Source organism: Lytechinus pictus, chromosome 2 (assembly GCF_037042905.1).
Source record: "Lytechinus pictus isolate F3 Inbred chromosome 2, Lp3.0, whole genome shotgun sequence".
Classification (NCBI taxonomy): Eukaryota; Metazoa; Echinodermata; class Echinoidea; order Temnopleuroida; family Toxopneustidae; genus Lytechinus; species Lytechinus pictus.
The window spans coordinates 18,631,293-18,647,968 of NC_087246.1; the positions used below are offsets into that span (position 1 = coordinate 18,631,293).

A 16,676-nucleotide genomic window follows, 5' to 3' on the forward strand; every position below is an offset into this window, starting at 1 on the left:
CATATTGATATCAATATTGACTTTATTTTACATATTTCGCATAATTATGAACATATGGGATAACTTATAAACTGTAAAGCAGAATTTTATGATTCATCGTGTCAACTTGGGCCTTGGAAAGGTCCAGGAATTCACCAGCGGTGTGCAAGGAATTATCTATAGCATTTGTCACCTGATCAATAAAAGAAAGTATAGCATGTACGGTAGAATGTTTTATTCTAAACCCAAATTGGGAATCGCATAAAATATGACAAAAATGAATATACCAATCTTTCTTGAATTTTGGAAGGGAAGTAAGGAAAAAAATTAGTTGCCGACAATTCGTCTATCACCCTTTTTTAAAGAATATTGGCCAGATTGGGACAACCTTAGCTATGTTTGAGGAACCAAGCCAGTTTCCAGGGATTGGTTGAATATAAATGTGTAAATTCATCGTACTCTGGCGAGCGAAGCCAGCGAGCAAATTTTCTGTATATTTGAAAAATTGAAAGGTGAGCAAAAACATATTTATTTCAAATAGGCCATACGTTTACAAGAGACTAAATTAAGGCTGCAAAATATTACTTGATATTAAATTGTGAATTAAGTCGTCATTTCAAATAATATTCACATGATTATAAGTAAGAGTAAAATAAGGGGTCGTTTATAACAAAATAACGAAACCTCAGAAGAGAGAGAGAAAAAAAAAGAATGATATCACATCAAAACGTATACATGAGGATTAAGCAGTCGATATCAATATGTTCAATGAAAACTCATGTCCTATACTCCTTGGTTAAATGTGGGATGAGAATTCTCAGTGTGATTGCAAATTCACTTGATAAGCCCATTTTTCATGATTTTTGTGATCCCATGGGATTGCAAATTCACTTGATAAGCCCATTTTTCATGATTTTTGTAATCCCATGGGATCGCAAAAATCATGAAAAATGGGCTTATGAAGTGAATTTGCAATCACACTGAGATCAAAATAAATCGAGGAAATAGCATGTTAATGCTATGTAGTACAGTATAATAAACAGTTAAAGATTGAAGAAAGTAAAATATATCTTTTGAAAATTTTTATCAGAGATGATAGGCCTATCTAAACAAAAGCTATATCATTGTAATTACTTACCCTAATATTGTTCTGTTAATGTTTTTAACGTCTCCTATAAATAGATTTTAAAAATAATGGTAAATATACGGGAAATATTACTAACCTATACGTACACATAGCTCATTAACGGGATGAATTTGATTAGTATTATAGTAACTGGACTGGACGAGGCCAATCCAATCATTGAACGCCGGGTTCAATGATTGGATTGGCCTCGTCCAATAAAACCAGGCGCGGATCCAGGGGGCACATGGGGCACGTGCCCCCTTTTGAGAAGCAAAATTAAAAATTTGTAAAAATGCCATGAAAACAGTGGTGTGCCCACTTTTTTTAAATTGAAGACTTTTTTTTTGCTTGTCAATTTTTTTCGGGTACAAAATACCCTTAATTTGTGGTTGAAAACCTTTTTTTTTTTTTTTTTGGGGGGGGGGCTTGACAAAAATTTCCTCCGAAAAATTTGCCCCCCCCCTTTTGGAAAATCCTGGATCCCTGAGAACCACAACATGGTCAAGTTGTATATGTTTTTTTTTTTTTTTTTTTGCTTGTATTGGTAGTATTTGGTATCTATATACTAAAAAACAATCAAACAAAAACAAAAATAATAATAGTAAAGATACGGGAAGTATTAGTGTCTTATAATATTATGTTGTTAAATATTGTAATTTTTCGTTTCATTATTGATGTTACTTTTATTTACAGGTCAGGTATTGATTTAAATTGTTATAATTTGTATTATATTTATATGTATATTTTAGATAAGGTTTAATATATAATTTAGTAATTATATATATTTTGTAAAGCGCATGCATAGAGAGTCTTTTGACTGTTATGTGCTATGTACATTTCAAATATTGTTATTATTATAAGTAGTTCGTGAAAGTCACATTCTGATCTTATATTGAAACAGAAATAGAATATTTCATGTAGATATAAAAAAAACTAAAATGACGTATTATATAGTTTTTTTTTCTTTCTCCATTTTTTCCCTTTTAACTTTTTTACCCCACTTTTTTCTCATTTCAATAGTATTTATGTTATTTAATTTTATCATCTTCTTATGTTTCTTTTCTATTCTTTTTATTTTCCTTTGGTTATTTTTTATTTTCTTTCATGTTTGACCTTTTCCCTTCTCTTTTCTTTTCTTTGCTTTTCTTCTTCTTGCTCTTTTATTTTACTTTCTTTTAACTTCCTTTCTTTTTTTTCTTTTGGCTTTTCTTTTCTTTTCTTGTTTTCCTTTCCTTTTCTTTTCCCTCAGAGACAAGAAACGAAGAAAATAAAATAAAGTTTATTTTTCTTTTCCCCTTCTTTCTAATTATATTCTAACTGCAGCCAAGTTTCAGAGTACACTGTATTCTTGGGTTCACAGTCCCCATCGAGAAAAATCTAGCTGCATATTTCCAGGAAATGAAGGATAGTTGAGGCCCGAGTTGAGGATCTATAATAAATCAGGGTTGTGACTTCCACAGTCATGACCACTGATCGGTGAATACCCAGGGCGGAAATCTCTCCCCCAAAGATAGGGGGCCAGGGGCTAGAAAATTTGTCAAGCAAAAAAAAAAAGGAAAATAATTATCACCCCAAATGTAAGGTCATATCGACAAAAATAAATTTGACAAGAAAAAAAAAAGTTATCACCCTAAAATGTAAGGTCATCTCTCGGGGTCATCTCGTCCAAAATACATGTTTTATTTCGATTTTAAATGATGTATTTCTTTCCATCATACAAGTCCAAAAATAGTAGGGGGACATTTGATATTGTGCCCCCTACTATTTTGAGTAGGGGGGACACGTCCCCTTGTCCCCCCTGAGATTTCCGCGATTTCCGCCCATGGTGAATACTATAGTATTTCTAGTTCAGTGGTCATGACCGACCCACTGTGAAATGATCTCTTTTCACGTCTCTTTTCTTCAAATACGCCCTCTTTTGACCTTGTATTGGTAAATGGAAATCAATTAATATTTGAAAAAATGATACTAAAGTTTTGAAATAAAAATATTTTATCGTCTAGAAACAATTAAAAAAATGTAAAATTATGTATTTATATTTTATCATTTAATAAAATGTATTTAACATAAAATAACAAAATTATTACATCAAATAAATACTAAATAGCCGAACCACTTTCGCTCTAAATTTGAAAAAAAAAAGTTGATCGAAGTTATTAAAGGTAAATTATTGAATTTTTCGTAATTTAAGTTCTTTTCTATGAATTTGATATGGATGGTTAACCCTCATTTTATTCATAATCCATGAGCTCTTACTTAAGATATGTTTTGTTTGAATTTTCCTTTCAGATTTAGCCGACCCGACTCAGCTGCGAGTCCATGGCCATGTCATTTGGAAATTTCTAGCATCACATTACAGTCCCACCAATTGAGACTCGTGTGCGTGCCGGTGACTTTGGTTGGTTTGGTTGACAGTTGATCGTTGAATTAGGCCTAAGTAACGACAGTTACGTTGATGAATTCAGCTCATTCATTCTTCAGTTCACTCACCTCAGGAGGCAGATCACCCTGTTTGGTAAATCAATAATAGAATAATATTTTAATACAAAATAGATTTAGTCAGACTAATGACATGTCATGATACTATTACTATTACTAGCACTCTACTCTCTAGGCGACACCCCAATACTTACCCGTGCTAATAAACTGGGACTCCACTCACGCGCGTTTGGGCCTCCCTAGCTTAGAACTAAGCACTAATATCACCTTAAAAACTAAATCTACAAGGTATGTATAATCTATTTATAACTTTAATAATGTTTAATCGGTACTCACCGGTTCTTTTGTTGCATTTTCAGACCATTTCTCACAATTCTTCGTAAATATTTGCGGCAAATTTTGTCGCCATAGACAGCTTAGCGTCCATCTTTATTGATAAATGGAGCGCCCTTTACGATAGTTGTTAATGCCGCGGATAAATCGTTAGGCATTTTGGCCTGTGTTCTTTCTGTTTTATTTTTTATATTGAAGATTGTGCATTTGTTGAATAGCGCCGTCTACGTCAGGTATGAGATCGAGTGTATAACTATAAATACACTCTTCCAAAATAATTATGATTCCGACCTGGCGCTGTTTAACTTCAATCTCTTTCACCTAAATTAGCGATGAATGCTAGCATTATAAAATATATATTATTAACGTCTGACGAAAAGAATAACCAACCGATCAGCTGACGAGAACGCGAATCACGTGATCTTCATATCAGCTTCGATCGCGAGTCAGAAGAGAAGAGCAGCTGCCCAGAAAATGAGGAAAAAGCCGTGAAAATGTAAGTTCCCCTTCATTTCTTTCATTTTTTGTTGTTGCTAACGATGCATTTACACTATAAAATTATAATTTAAATAAGAGAAAGGAATAGAGCTTGTACTTGTGATATAATTGCCTAAATATCCTGTTCTCAGAGATTTCTAACCAAAAATACTACTGATGTCGCCTATGAGGTCCATACATGTAATGTTGGACCTCATTGGTACTAGGAGTGCATGATAGTACTGATAGGCAGTAGAGGCGCACGGCCAATATGGGAGACTCTCTCCAATAGGGGAGAGAGACAATCTCCCACATTGGAGACTTGCTTTGCAAAAGGACAAAAGAAACAACACCAACAAAAGCATGATTTTTTCCACCCAAAATTTTGTCTCACTGAGGTCAGAAGCCCATTTGTTTTGTGTGTGATTGACAACAAAAATCCTTATCAAAACAAAAGTAGACGGTGAATTTTTAAAGTAGACGGTGAAAAGGGGTAACTTTTCATGAGGAATCTGCTTATTACATTTTTATTTGCCGCCAAGGTAATCCTTTTGCAGCAAATGTAAACAAAGGAAATTGGTCTCCAAAACTGGAGACTGTCTCTGAAATTGGATACCCAAATTCTTTACAAAAGTCTCTGATATTGGAGATAATCTCCCACATTGGAGACAGTCTCCAATATTGGCCGTGCGCCTCTACTGATAGGGTGTCTGGAGAAAAAAAATATTTTTCTTATTTCAAGAAAATATCACATTTTCTTTGTGTATTTGAAGAGAAATGACCTTCAGACTGACAGAAATGTAACATTTTTGAAAAAAATCCAATCATTGGCTGCAAAAAAGAAGAATGAAATTAGGTAAATTTTCAGCATTTCTCTGCCATAGACTGTGTAGGCCCTAGTTAAGAAATGGACACACACAAATCAAAATTTTTAGCTTCCGAGAGCTGTTATAAATTTATTATTAATGCCAAAAACTTGTCCATAAAGAGTCCAATAGGATTTTTTATGCTTTTTCTGATGGTATGATTTTTATAAAGATTTGGAAACCAGATCACAATGAAAAATTGCGACAAAGTGAAAAAAATTGTGCAAAACAGAAATTTCATTTTCCCATAGAAAACGCATGGAGAAATGGCAATCTCAACACACACAAAAATAAGGGTTTGCAATTTATCTCTAAATCCTTATTTAAAATGATCATATAAACTTGTCCTTACTGTCAAAAGAAGCCCCTGAATTTTCTCTTTCCATACATGCCAAACACAAGTTAATCATCAATTCAGATCACATTTTTCTAGTAGCCTGAACTTCCCCGAAAAAATGTGCCATATTTTCCCCTAAATTAGCCTGTTTTATGCTGACACTTTTCAGTGTGGCTTCAGACACCCTACTAATGATAATGTCAAGTTTATGAAAAATGTTTTTCCTTCCGATTCCATTCCAAATCCAACTTCCAAGTTCCAAAGACAAAGTATAACGACACCACAAAAGATAGTCATGCATGGACATGTCATGGTAGTGTGACTGTGACTGTGACTGAGGTTACCTCAAGTTAGACAGGAATAACCGTTGTTTCTGGGGATTTATTCAACAATTTCTGACATTTTACTATAAATTTATAATCCCCATTTACCGGAATGTAATTGGTGAGTGAGCCAACGCAGTTCAGCGGAACAACCGAAATACAGAGACTGAAGCTTTTGTTTTGGTCTAACCTCAAGTGCACTCACAGTCACTCGTACTAACCTCGTACAGGTCAAGGCCGTGCAAGGGACCGTGTTTGACCCTGGATTTCGAATTAGTTGGCAAACATCGCTTCATTGCTGAAGTAGTATTTGCCGAAACTCCTTCTCGCTACGCACCGGGGGTCCGGGGCTCTTTCCAGTAAGTAGCAATACATAAAAAATTATACATATTAATTATTATTATGAAGTAATTTCATTACAAAAAGAGCAAATTTCGCTTACCTCGGCCTAGCAAGTGACTTCGTTTGTCTCTTCTACGGAAATACAAGGAAGCCCGTTGGTGGCGCTGATAAATTTCACAACCTTGATTCAGCTCCTCGGTAATTTTATAACTGTGTCTAAATTCTTTGAATGCGCAATTCTTATGATTAATTTACTAATAATTATGGGCACCAATATTTTGAATACCTTCAAATCATAATTCAAGATTACTATTGGCGATGATAACACTTTTTTTGCAATTTAAAACGATGACTAATAAAAAAAAAATGAAAAAAAAACATATGCCTGGATTGAAACCAGCAGTACAAGCTTTAACGAACGTCAATAATACGGCACTCTACCAAAGTCTATACAATGAAAAGATTGGACACTTCACGGACTTCGCGCAATGCCTTGCGTCGATTTACGTGTAAAATAGTGTAGGTGCCTAGTCTTTCCCTTGTCGTGTCTTTGATATGAATATAAATCGCGCGCCCTCTTCAGGCGAAAATTGATATCCACGCTGACCAATTTTTATCTTCGTGAAATCTTCACTAAAGATCAAGAAAATATACATATTTTTTAAAAGAAACTTCAAGGAGAAGTCACGGAAGGATCTAAATGATTCGGTAAGTGTCGTAGCAGAATGTGAAATACCAGATTATGCGTGATATTTTATGTGGGCAAAAGCCCAGTATATTTTGGATGTGTCTTGTGTTGCGTGCATATGACTGATATTTCTTCGCACGCGAGACGATATGAACACATGGGTGCCTCAAGTGATGTTCGTGCAGGCTCCACTCCACTTCACTACCGCTGCACCCGAACATCAAGGTACAAAACTCGCTCGGATGCTCCGAGTGGCAAAGGTGGGAAAAAATGCATATTTATTGTAAAAATTATACGAAGATAAGGCATAAAAAAGAATGAAAGCTTAATTTCTTACTTTACACCCTAATTTTGCTCCATATCCTTCCTCCGGTTAGCCTCAAAATTGGTGATTTAGAGCCAACATGGAGTTCCTCACACGTATAAATAATTTGTTGCCGATTTCAAAACATCGCATGCGGGAGGGTCCGAGCTCAGACCCTTGCGCATGTAATGTTATGAAATCAGCAGCGGATACTCTGAGTGGCAAAGGTGGGAAAAAATGCATATTGTAAAAATTATACGAAGAAAAGGCATCAAAAAAGAATAAAAGCTTAATTTCTTATCTCATAAATAATGTACAGCTGTATCATATTTTTGAAAACTGTTGAGATATTGTGGTATTGATCGTGGCAAATTAGTGCTGTAGCTCGTTTCCTTCAACTCGGTCCGAACCCGGCTCGTAAATATTATCAGAATCATAGCTTGACCCGGTAGGCCCGGCAACCCAGACCAGCTAAAATTGATTGATGTCCATTGTCCATGCAAAAACAATGTTTTGACCTACATTTACTTGACTCTTATTCTGTGACCAACATCACCTTCTGACCTTGTTCTCAAAAGACGATACAAACCCCCAAAATATTCTATTCATAGTTTATATTATCCAGTAGTAATGTAGAGAGGGGATTGAGATGATACAAGGCCAACTCGCAATCCCTCACATGCTTATCATCAGTGCAGCGATCAACAGCAAGTCTGTGCACCGGTAGTGATTTACTACGAAACATGTGCTTTGAAATGATTTTTTTATGTATGCGTGAAATCGAGAGGCAGATTACAAACCACATCGTTTATTATGTTATCATTCTGGTGACCCAATTTACAAACAGGCTCTCACAGAGATTGTTTCTGTCTACCATAGGGTAGATTTTTTTTTGGAGGGGTGGAGGTGGCAGAAAGTTAATTTCTGAGCGTATTTCATTCTTCATATTTGCTTTGAAGCAGTAGAATATTTTACTCAAACTATTTTTTGTGTGATAGGCCTGCCTATTGATCAATAAGAATAATCTGAAAAAAATTATTCTCTTAGAAAAAAGTGTATTCCCCTTTAATAAAAAAATGAAATAAAATACATTTTTATTTCATATTAAAAATTTGACAATCAAAGTATCAGTCCGATATCATCCTACCCCCATATCATCCATTTAGTCATCTCATCTCTTCATCTCACACATTTTTTTGGGCTTGCTCTTGTACCCCCCCCCCCTTCTCTCTCTCTCTCCCTCTAACTGCACTCTCCTCTTCTCGTCCGTCTCCGTCCACCCTCTTTAATGTCTCCTTTAAATAGGAATTAAAATGTTTTGCACCCAGCTGAGCTATTATTTTTGGATCACCGACTTTGTGGAATACATGTATGTCAACACTACAGGGTTTTTTTTTTTTGGGGGGGGGGGCTTCTATGGTTACCGTTAGCAGAAAAAAATGATAATCTGATGTAAAAGATATCTCAATAAACCGGACAGATTATTTTACCAAAAAAAAGAAAGAAATATTCTGCATACATGTCATCACAATCATATATCAAAAGGAAAACTTCTTGAGTTATGACCATGCCTAATGGACCAACTGGCCTTTACCTGTAAACAAATTGGACATTCTCACCCAGTGAACATTACTCTCAGCCAATCACATGACCAGTCACATGATATCACATGGCAGCTGCACTGTAAGCATGTGCGCCGTTAGCCGGCTAGCTATCGGATATTGTCTCAATCTCTCACACACAAGGCCATGACTCAGGAGGTCCATCATACACATCAATCAAAATCATGATGGGGAAAGAATGAAAATAAGGTAGGGATGCTTGGCCTTTGACCTGTCCCCTCGACCATCACACTAGGTGGACGGATTGCTTGTTAAAAACAGTTTCATGACTTTTATTGCAGTGACAAATGACACCTCAAATATTATAATCCGGGTTCATTTACCGAGTTAGAGGGATTCAAAGTGAAACCGGACCCGTAAAGCTCCGAGCCGGACAATGCCAACTCGGCAGGGCTCAGTCCGGTACGCGCGCGTCCGGTACAGGACTATGGAAATCCAATGACAATACTAATCTCGTTTAGGACCAAGTGTCGGAACTGATTTTCAAATACCTTTCCCCAAAGATACCCGAGACATGGTTCCCTTTTCATTAAAGAGATCCTTAGTAATGGGTCCAATTTTAAAAAGAAAATCCTTCTAGTCATTCCACATCATGCACATGGGTCTCTTACTTAAGTCTTATTTTGACATTCTTCTCAGCCTCAGGCTTTATTTTCTCCCTCATTTTTTCTGAGATGTCTGGATTTGCTTTAAAATTCTCCTTCCTCTTTTAACATTTTGTAATGCTTGCGCACATAGGGCTTGTACATCTCATTGATATTCATAAGCCATGACCACATGAATCTTAATTATATTCAGGTGTAGCATAATTTTTGACACATCGATCAGCTTGAATGGCATATTTCTGACCTTTGCTGTTGAAAACTATCACACAGCTTTTTATTTTGGTTGATTCTGTAATGTATTTCTCAATTTTTGGAATAGCTCTCGGTGACAGTGAGCATTACTTACAATTCAATAAGTGAAGTGCAATTCAGTACCATGTCATCTGCTAGCACATTTAGCACAGAGTATCTATCCAGAAGTTTATGCTTGTGCTAAAAAGCAATAAGGGGTGTACCAATAAAAGGGAAACTTAACTTTCATGATTGTTTGTGAGGAAATTATCCAGTCATTTATCATAAAACTCATGATACTTGTCTCATCAGCATTCCAAAGATACCCAATTTGTGTTTCTATGACCAAGTGTCACTGAACTCCACTGTTAAAAAGGAGGAAAACAGTAGGTGATTCACTTTCACTGTACATTGAATAGACAAGTTGTGCATATGTACCTTTGAAGGATTTTTCTGTCAACATTACTTTAAAAACAAATGGTCATTTTTATGCATTTAAGTTGAAATTACTCAATATATTTGAAGCAAAATGTTCTTTGATGAAAACAAAATCATATTATTGGACATGAAAAGTGGTTGGATTTTTTCATGTCCTTCTTCCTTTAATTTTTCATTGTTTTGTGTCTATTGTGCTAAGCATAACAGTGAATGTGCACCCAGTACATTGTAGCTTTGATGATTTACATAAACAGTTAAATTGCTACTTTTTTACATGAGAGTCCATCAAATTCATATGTTTGCAGGTATTGTACAGTATGGTGTGCTTCTATAAGGGATTGCTCATGAATGATCATTTCCAACAACATCAGGGGTGTGAGAGTTCAGATTTTTATCTGATTTCAAATTTTTTGTTTTGATTTTCAGCTTAATTTCAGCTTATTTTTGGCCTTCCTCTGTACAAAAAGTATGGGAGCTCTTTCTTTTTCAGACTTTTTCAACACTCTTCAGCTTTTTTCAGATCTTTTTATTTGTGACCACTCACACCCCTGAACAACATACAATTTTTACCCTTTTTTAACTCTTCCCTTCATGTTGCAGATATGTAAATAGAGACCATGGCCGAGGAACTGATTTCAACCCCCAGACTAACTGACAATGGGCTTGACAACTGTGTTACTCCAGAGAGTTGGGAGATGCGACCCGAAGCCATTACTCCTGGGAAGCATCTGCAAATTTTGACCCCTAATGACCAGGCAGAGACAATGCCTTGTACCGGTGATGATGGCCGTTCATATTCTTTCAGTGGGTTCATGGAATTTGACATGTATGAAACACCACCGGGGGCACAACTATATAGAGATCAATGTACTGATGACATTTTATGTATGTCTTATCAAGAAATGGATACTCCAAGCAAAGCGGATGTTGCTTCTCCTGAGTCCCGCGCTGGAACACCTGATGAAATGGTCAACTTACCTGAAAACCCTCCACTTCAAGCTGATAATGAAGAAGGCTATTTTGCATACAAGGGTACACAAAATAATACCGAGATTGCATTGACTCGTGGTGAGCCTTCACTTGAAGCTTATGAGGAAGGAGGCTATTCTCCAAGCAGGGATGTCCAGGATAATACTGATATTGCTTTGAATGGTGAAGTTCAAAATTGTGAGTATGAAACTAAAAACAATGCTGAGGAGTTTATCAAGCTTGGGGACAGTGGTTTGCAGAGTTCTCTCAATGAAAATGAAATAGACAGTCAGCAACTTAAACAACATGAAGTTGAGGAATGTATCCTGGAAAGATTAGACCAGCAGAATTATCCTGAACAAGAAGATGAAGTTGGAGAGATAACTCCAATAGCACTGCCTGCAATGAACCACCAAACTTTCAAAAATGAACCTCAGCCATCACCTAAAGTTGATTCACTACATGGCTCATATCTCCTTAACTGTAATTTATCCCCAGCTTTTATCGATACCCAAACAGCAGAAGTATGCCACTCAGAAGAGACAACAGAATATCATACAGAATACCCAAATTGTCTTACTGGAAAAGATACAGAAGATTGCAAGGTTGAATGCCAAGGGGAACCAGAAGTACCACTGAAATCTTCACCTTTTCTTTCAGAGAATGCAATCTCTTCTCTCATTTCGATGGGGGTTCCCCGAGATGCTGATGAGATGGATCAACTTGCAGACTTCCTCAATATGGATGACCCCTTCACTGAACCTGTAGTATCTCTAACTTCAGCTGGTTCATGCACAGTTCAATCAAGTGACATTACTTCTGAAGTAATGAATAGTGTTCCCATGGATGTTGAAAAAATTGTAAGCCCACCGGCACCATCCAAAAGGAAAAAGAGACGAAAGAAAGTTGTTACAGTCACTGAAAGACGGAGATCTGTCAGGATTGCTAGAAGAGAGTCTCTGCTGAATTCACCTGATGTTGGTCTAGCCAAAGGTACTTCTGGGATATTACCAACCTGTGATCAGAAAATTATAAGAGAAAGTGTAATAGGTAATTTCCAGGAAGACCACAAAGATCACGATGAATCACGAGGTGTCATTCATCAGGAAGTGGGGGAGAGCAGCTCTGCATTGAATTATATGGAGATCAACACTTTAGATTCCAGGCCAATGATAGAACCTATCACAGTGACGGAACCTGGAGATGCTAAAGAATTGGGACATTTGAAAATTGATTTACCCATGACTCAAAAGAGGAAGAAAAAAGCCAACAGTGGAAGAAGAAGATCAGTAAGGTTATTGAAACAAGATAAAGACAATGAAGATAACGACATTGAAGCTGTTGCCAAAAAGCCTGTAGGAGACAAGGAAGAAACAAAGTGTGACAGTGTTTTCTTGGCAAATTTTGCTGACTTTGGATTGGGCGATGATTGGATGCCGGGAGAGATGTTTGGTGAAAGCCAGTTTGCCAAGACACCAAGGGATAAATCTTCTAGAAGAAAGTCGGCTCGCTTGAGTGGGGTCCATATTCCACTCTTAGAACTTAAAAGCAAGTCAGAGGTGAAAGTCTATGGAGTAGACCAAGCCTGTTACGCTGATGTCCCTGATGTTTCAATGGGGAATGCACATGTACCAGACCCTGCATTAACTCTCTTATCCACACCTCCTCCCATGATCAGTGTTTCACAGCTGTTTCAGGATTCTGTTGAAAGTAACAATGAAAATATCACAGAGGTTTCTCTTCAGAAACAAGATACAATCAAACCATCAAAAAGGAAGAAGAAGGGATCGTGCTCTAAAAGGAGAAGATCTATACGACTTACCAAGAAGCCAGAGGAAGAGCCAAGATGTGTTACAGATTACAAGCAAGAAAACTGGAACGCGGCGCCCATCAAGAAGGCTGCTACAAATTACAAAAGAAAGGAAATTGCACCTGATGTTTTACGAGAAGTGAAGGTTACAAGCTGTGATAACATCTTCCAGGAGCCATTGACAGAAGGAGAGCTGTTCACCGGTCTGAAACCACATGTGGATGATGTTCCAATGGATTCAGATGATTGCTATGGAGAGTCATCAGAGGTCATGGACTTCCAAAAAGTGGTGGTGAAATCAAATGTGAAAAGAGATACACCTCTCATGGGTAGGAAGAGGGTCTCCAGGATCTCAGAGAAGGACAAAGAAATAGATGATGCCATTGCACAAGAGCAAAGTTGTCCAAAGAAAAGAACTCCCGCTGAGAAACAGGGTGATCCGGAACAAGATCATCAACAGCCACCTGAAGATATTGCTGAAGGGATTGAAGGATCAAGTGACAATAATTTTCGGGTCTCAAATAAGGTTAAATCTTTGTATCTTAAAAAAGGAGCAGCAGGTACGAAGAAGCACAACTTAGAGACAATCTTTGAGAGTCCAAAGAAAAGAGCGACAGGCACTCCTGTGAATCTCCTAGGAAAGAAGAAATTGAAGCGAAGTGTTGTATTCACTGAGACACCATGGTTGGGGAGGACGGGAAGAACAAAGGGCAGGAAAGTTAAAAAGGGAAAACAAGTGAAAAGAGTACTGAGCAGTACAGTAGAGAAGAGCTGGAAGCTTGATTTAAGACTATCTGATCTGAATATCCTATCGATATGAAATATCAAAGAAAATTTAAAAACCATCTAAACTTAATATTGTATTGTTTTCATATATTTGTTATCAACTTATTATTATTAGTATTATTACAATCTCTTTGGAGAATTTTGACTTCCAGAAGGTAAATTATACACATCTTGCATAATCTGTTGTTAGAAATATCTCCAATATAGGTGACTTTTCAATTTTTAGAAGGTTGACTTTTGCAGAGTTGATTGATATTGTTATTATCATCATTATATTTTTTATCATTATTATGAATATTATCATCTTTATTATTTTTCATGTCTAAAATCTATGATTATCTAGGCCTTAGTGAGAATCGATGTTAGAGAGGACCTACATGCAAGCGGGAGTTTTGAACAATGGGAGATAACAAAAGAATTCTCCTTTAAAATTTTCATGTCAATTAATAAGAATGATAAATATCAATAGGCTATTTGGTAGTATTTTTATTAGTATATAAAGAAGTTGTCTAATACAATCATGTGTTTGAGCTACACAAATACTCTGTCCATTGAACCCATTTACATATTCAGGTGACATCAGAGTTGCCAACCCTTACAGAATTTAATGAGATGTGTTCTAATGTACATTCATTGTAAATTTCCCGATTGAATGACTGAGCGAAAACCTTTTAATATGTTTTGTCTCGTAAGAAAACATTTGGTTCAGCCGTTTGGTTATTCACATTGTTATTTCTTATCTGATTAATATTCCGTAATGGTAGGCATCTCTGTGACATGTAGATTTTTTGTCTTTTTTTGATGTAACAATATTTGGGATATCTGTTGCTATTGTTTCTGAAAAAAAAAATATTGGAATGCTTTTGTATGTGTATGTCTTTGCACATTCTGTCTCTATTGGATTTTTAAAAAATCTGAGAATATTTTGATTAATCCACCCACAAGATTATAAATGGTCAAATTTATAGTGATCATGTCACTTATTTTCTTTTATCATTGTAATTTGTAATTACGCATCTACTGGTGTCACAAAAAGAGAAACTTCTCACCATCAGTAGATTGACAACTTTGTTCAATATTGTGCTACACTTGGGTTTGAGAAGTCAAACATCAGGAGATTCATACAAGATGATCAGTAAATCAAAATCCTTTACATGTGGAGAATCAAAATGATGATCATATCAATCGAATTATAATAGAAACATATTCATGTGAATTGTTTTCAGAGGGTGGTTAAAAGATATTGCAGGAATAAGTTACTAATAATTTAATATCTAATAACTTTAGAGAGGTGCCAAGATTTGTATTCCATTACCATGCTCTGTACATCTCATGTATAAAGGTGTAATTTGTTAAGACAGGAAAATTAATTCTCTTTAATACTCTTTATAATTATATTGATTCTCATGTAAATATACATATTACAAAAAGTAAATTCAGCTTAAATCAAAATGGATAACTATCAAAAGAAAAGGATTTGAGCAAAAATTTTCCAAAAATTTATTTATCTGTAAAAATGAAATTGATCCATCAGTTTATGCATGAGTGAGCAGACATTAATGGCAAATTTGCCATTCTATGGATTTTATTATAGGGCAGGTCCAAGCTATTTGACTTGTGACGTACGGGACATTTAGAGACTTTAAAGTTGTGTAACATAAAAAATAAATGCACAACAGAAAATCTTTTATGGATTTTGGAAGGCCAGTTGTGCCCACTTAATTCAGTAAAAAATTAGTAATCTACAATTCCATTAACGATGTAATATTTTAATTAATATGCGCTGTGACGTACGGGACCAGACAAAAGCTGATTAAAAAAAAAAAAAGAGTTTGTCATTAAAACTCTGTGAATTGGAATAAGCTGGAAATCTCTCATTATCATGTTTTCATCGTGTATCTTATCAAGTTTCATTAGCCATGAATGAAATAATAGAACTCATTGTTATTATGTAATAGCTAAAAATATAAACATCCGCGCTGTGACGTACGGGACATTTGTCCATGTGTAAAACGAATGGGGAAAGTGAAATTTCATCAAAATTTACAATTCACTTGATGTAAACTAAAGTAAATTAAGTTTTACATGGATTATCATGATTGATATAGATTTATTTAATAGCATACACTGAAACAGAACATAGCAAACACTTAACAACCTTATGAATATTATGAAAGATGTCTTGCAAATACTTCCATTTGTTAAACGAATGGGGAAAGTAAAATTTCATCAAAATTTATAATTAACTGGATATAAACCAAAGTAAGTAAGTTTGACATGCATTATTATGGTTGATTTATATTTCTATTATAGTATATGATTAAGCAAAACATAAAAAAAACCTTTATGACCTTATAATTATGGAAGATTTAATGAATAACATATGTTAACAAGTATGCTAATATATGCACCCTTGTTATTTAATACAAATCATAACTTTATTATCAGCCTTTTACCAATATTCAACCACTGATATAATATCATTTATCTCAATTTACTTGCTCTTTGCTACTACCGTAATTGGAGAAAAAAAACCTAATTAGCAATACATAGAAATCCTATGTATAAAGTATGGTGTGTCCAGTACGTCACAAAGCTTAATTAGCTGATATAATTAAACATGAAATTAATTCAGTAAATTCACTTTAATTTTTGGATGTATAGTAATATAAATTAGAACTTTCCAAAGTGTGAAGAAAACTGTTCATCTTTTCCTTAATTAGAACCTAAAAAACATATGCTAAATTGTGACGTACGGGACATTGCCTGTTGGACACCAGATAATTAACTTAATTAATTTTCAAAATCATTTTTTTTCTCAAATGTTTGTATTAACTTAGCACTACAAGTCCCCACAGAAATATTTTCAAATATATAATTTGCATTATTTGCAGACCAAAAAATGTGATGTCCCGTACGTCACGCTGATTAATGATTTCTTAGGATCATGACCTTGGCATTCATTAAATTTGTGTTTTCAGAAGAAAAAAATATAGGACAA

At 35.4% G+C, this 16,676-nt stretch overlaps 1 protein-coding gene across 1 annotated transcript; it reads left to right on the forward strand.

Annotated features, from left to right (window-relative positions):
* The first annotated feature begins 3,187 nt into the window (after positions 1-3,187).
* LOC129254639 (uncharacterized) lies at positions 3,188-15,280 on the forward strand. The gene is made up of 3 exons (XM_064111990.1): positions 3,188-3,267; positions 3,395-3,620; positions 10,711-15,280. The coding sequence occupies exon 3, from the start codon at positions 10,728-10,730 to the stop codon at positions 13,707-13,709; it is 2,982 nt and encodes a 993-aa protein (XP_063968060.1). The 5' UTR covers positions 3,188-3,267; positions 3,395-3,620; positions 10,711-10,727; the 3' UTR covers positions 13,710-15,280.
* Positions 15,281-16,676: the final 1,396 nt, after the last annotated feature.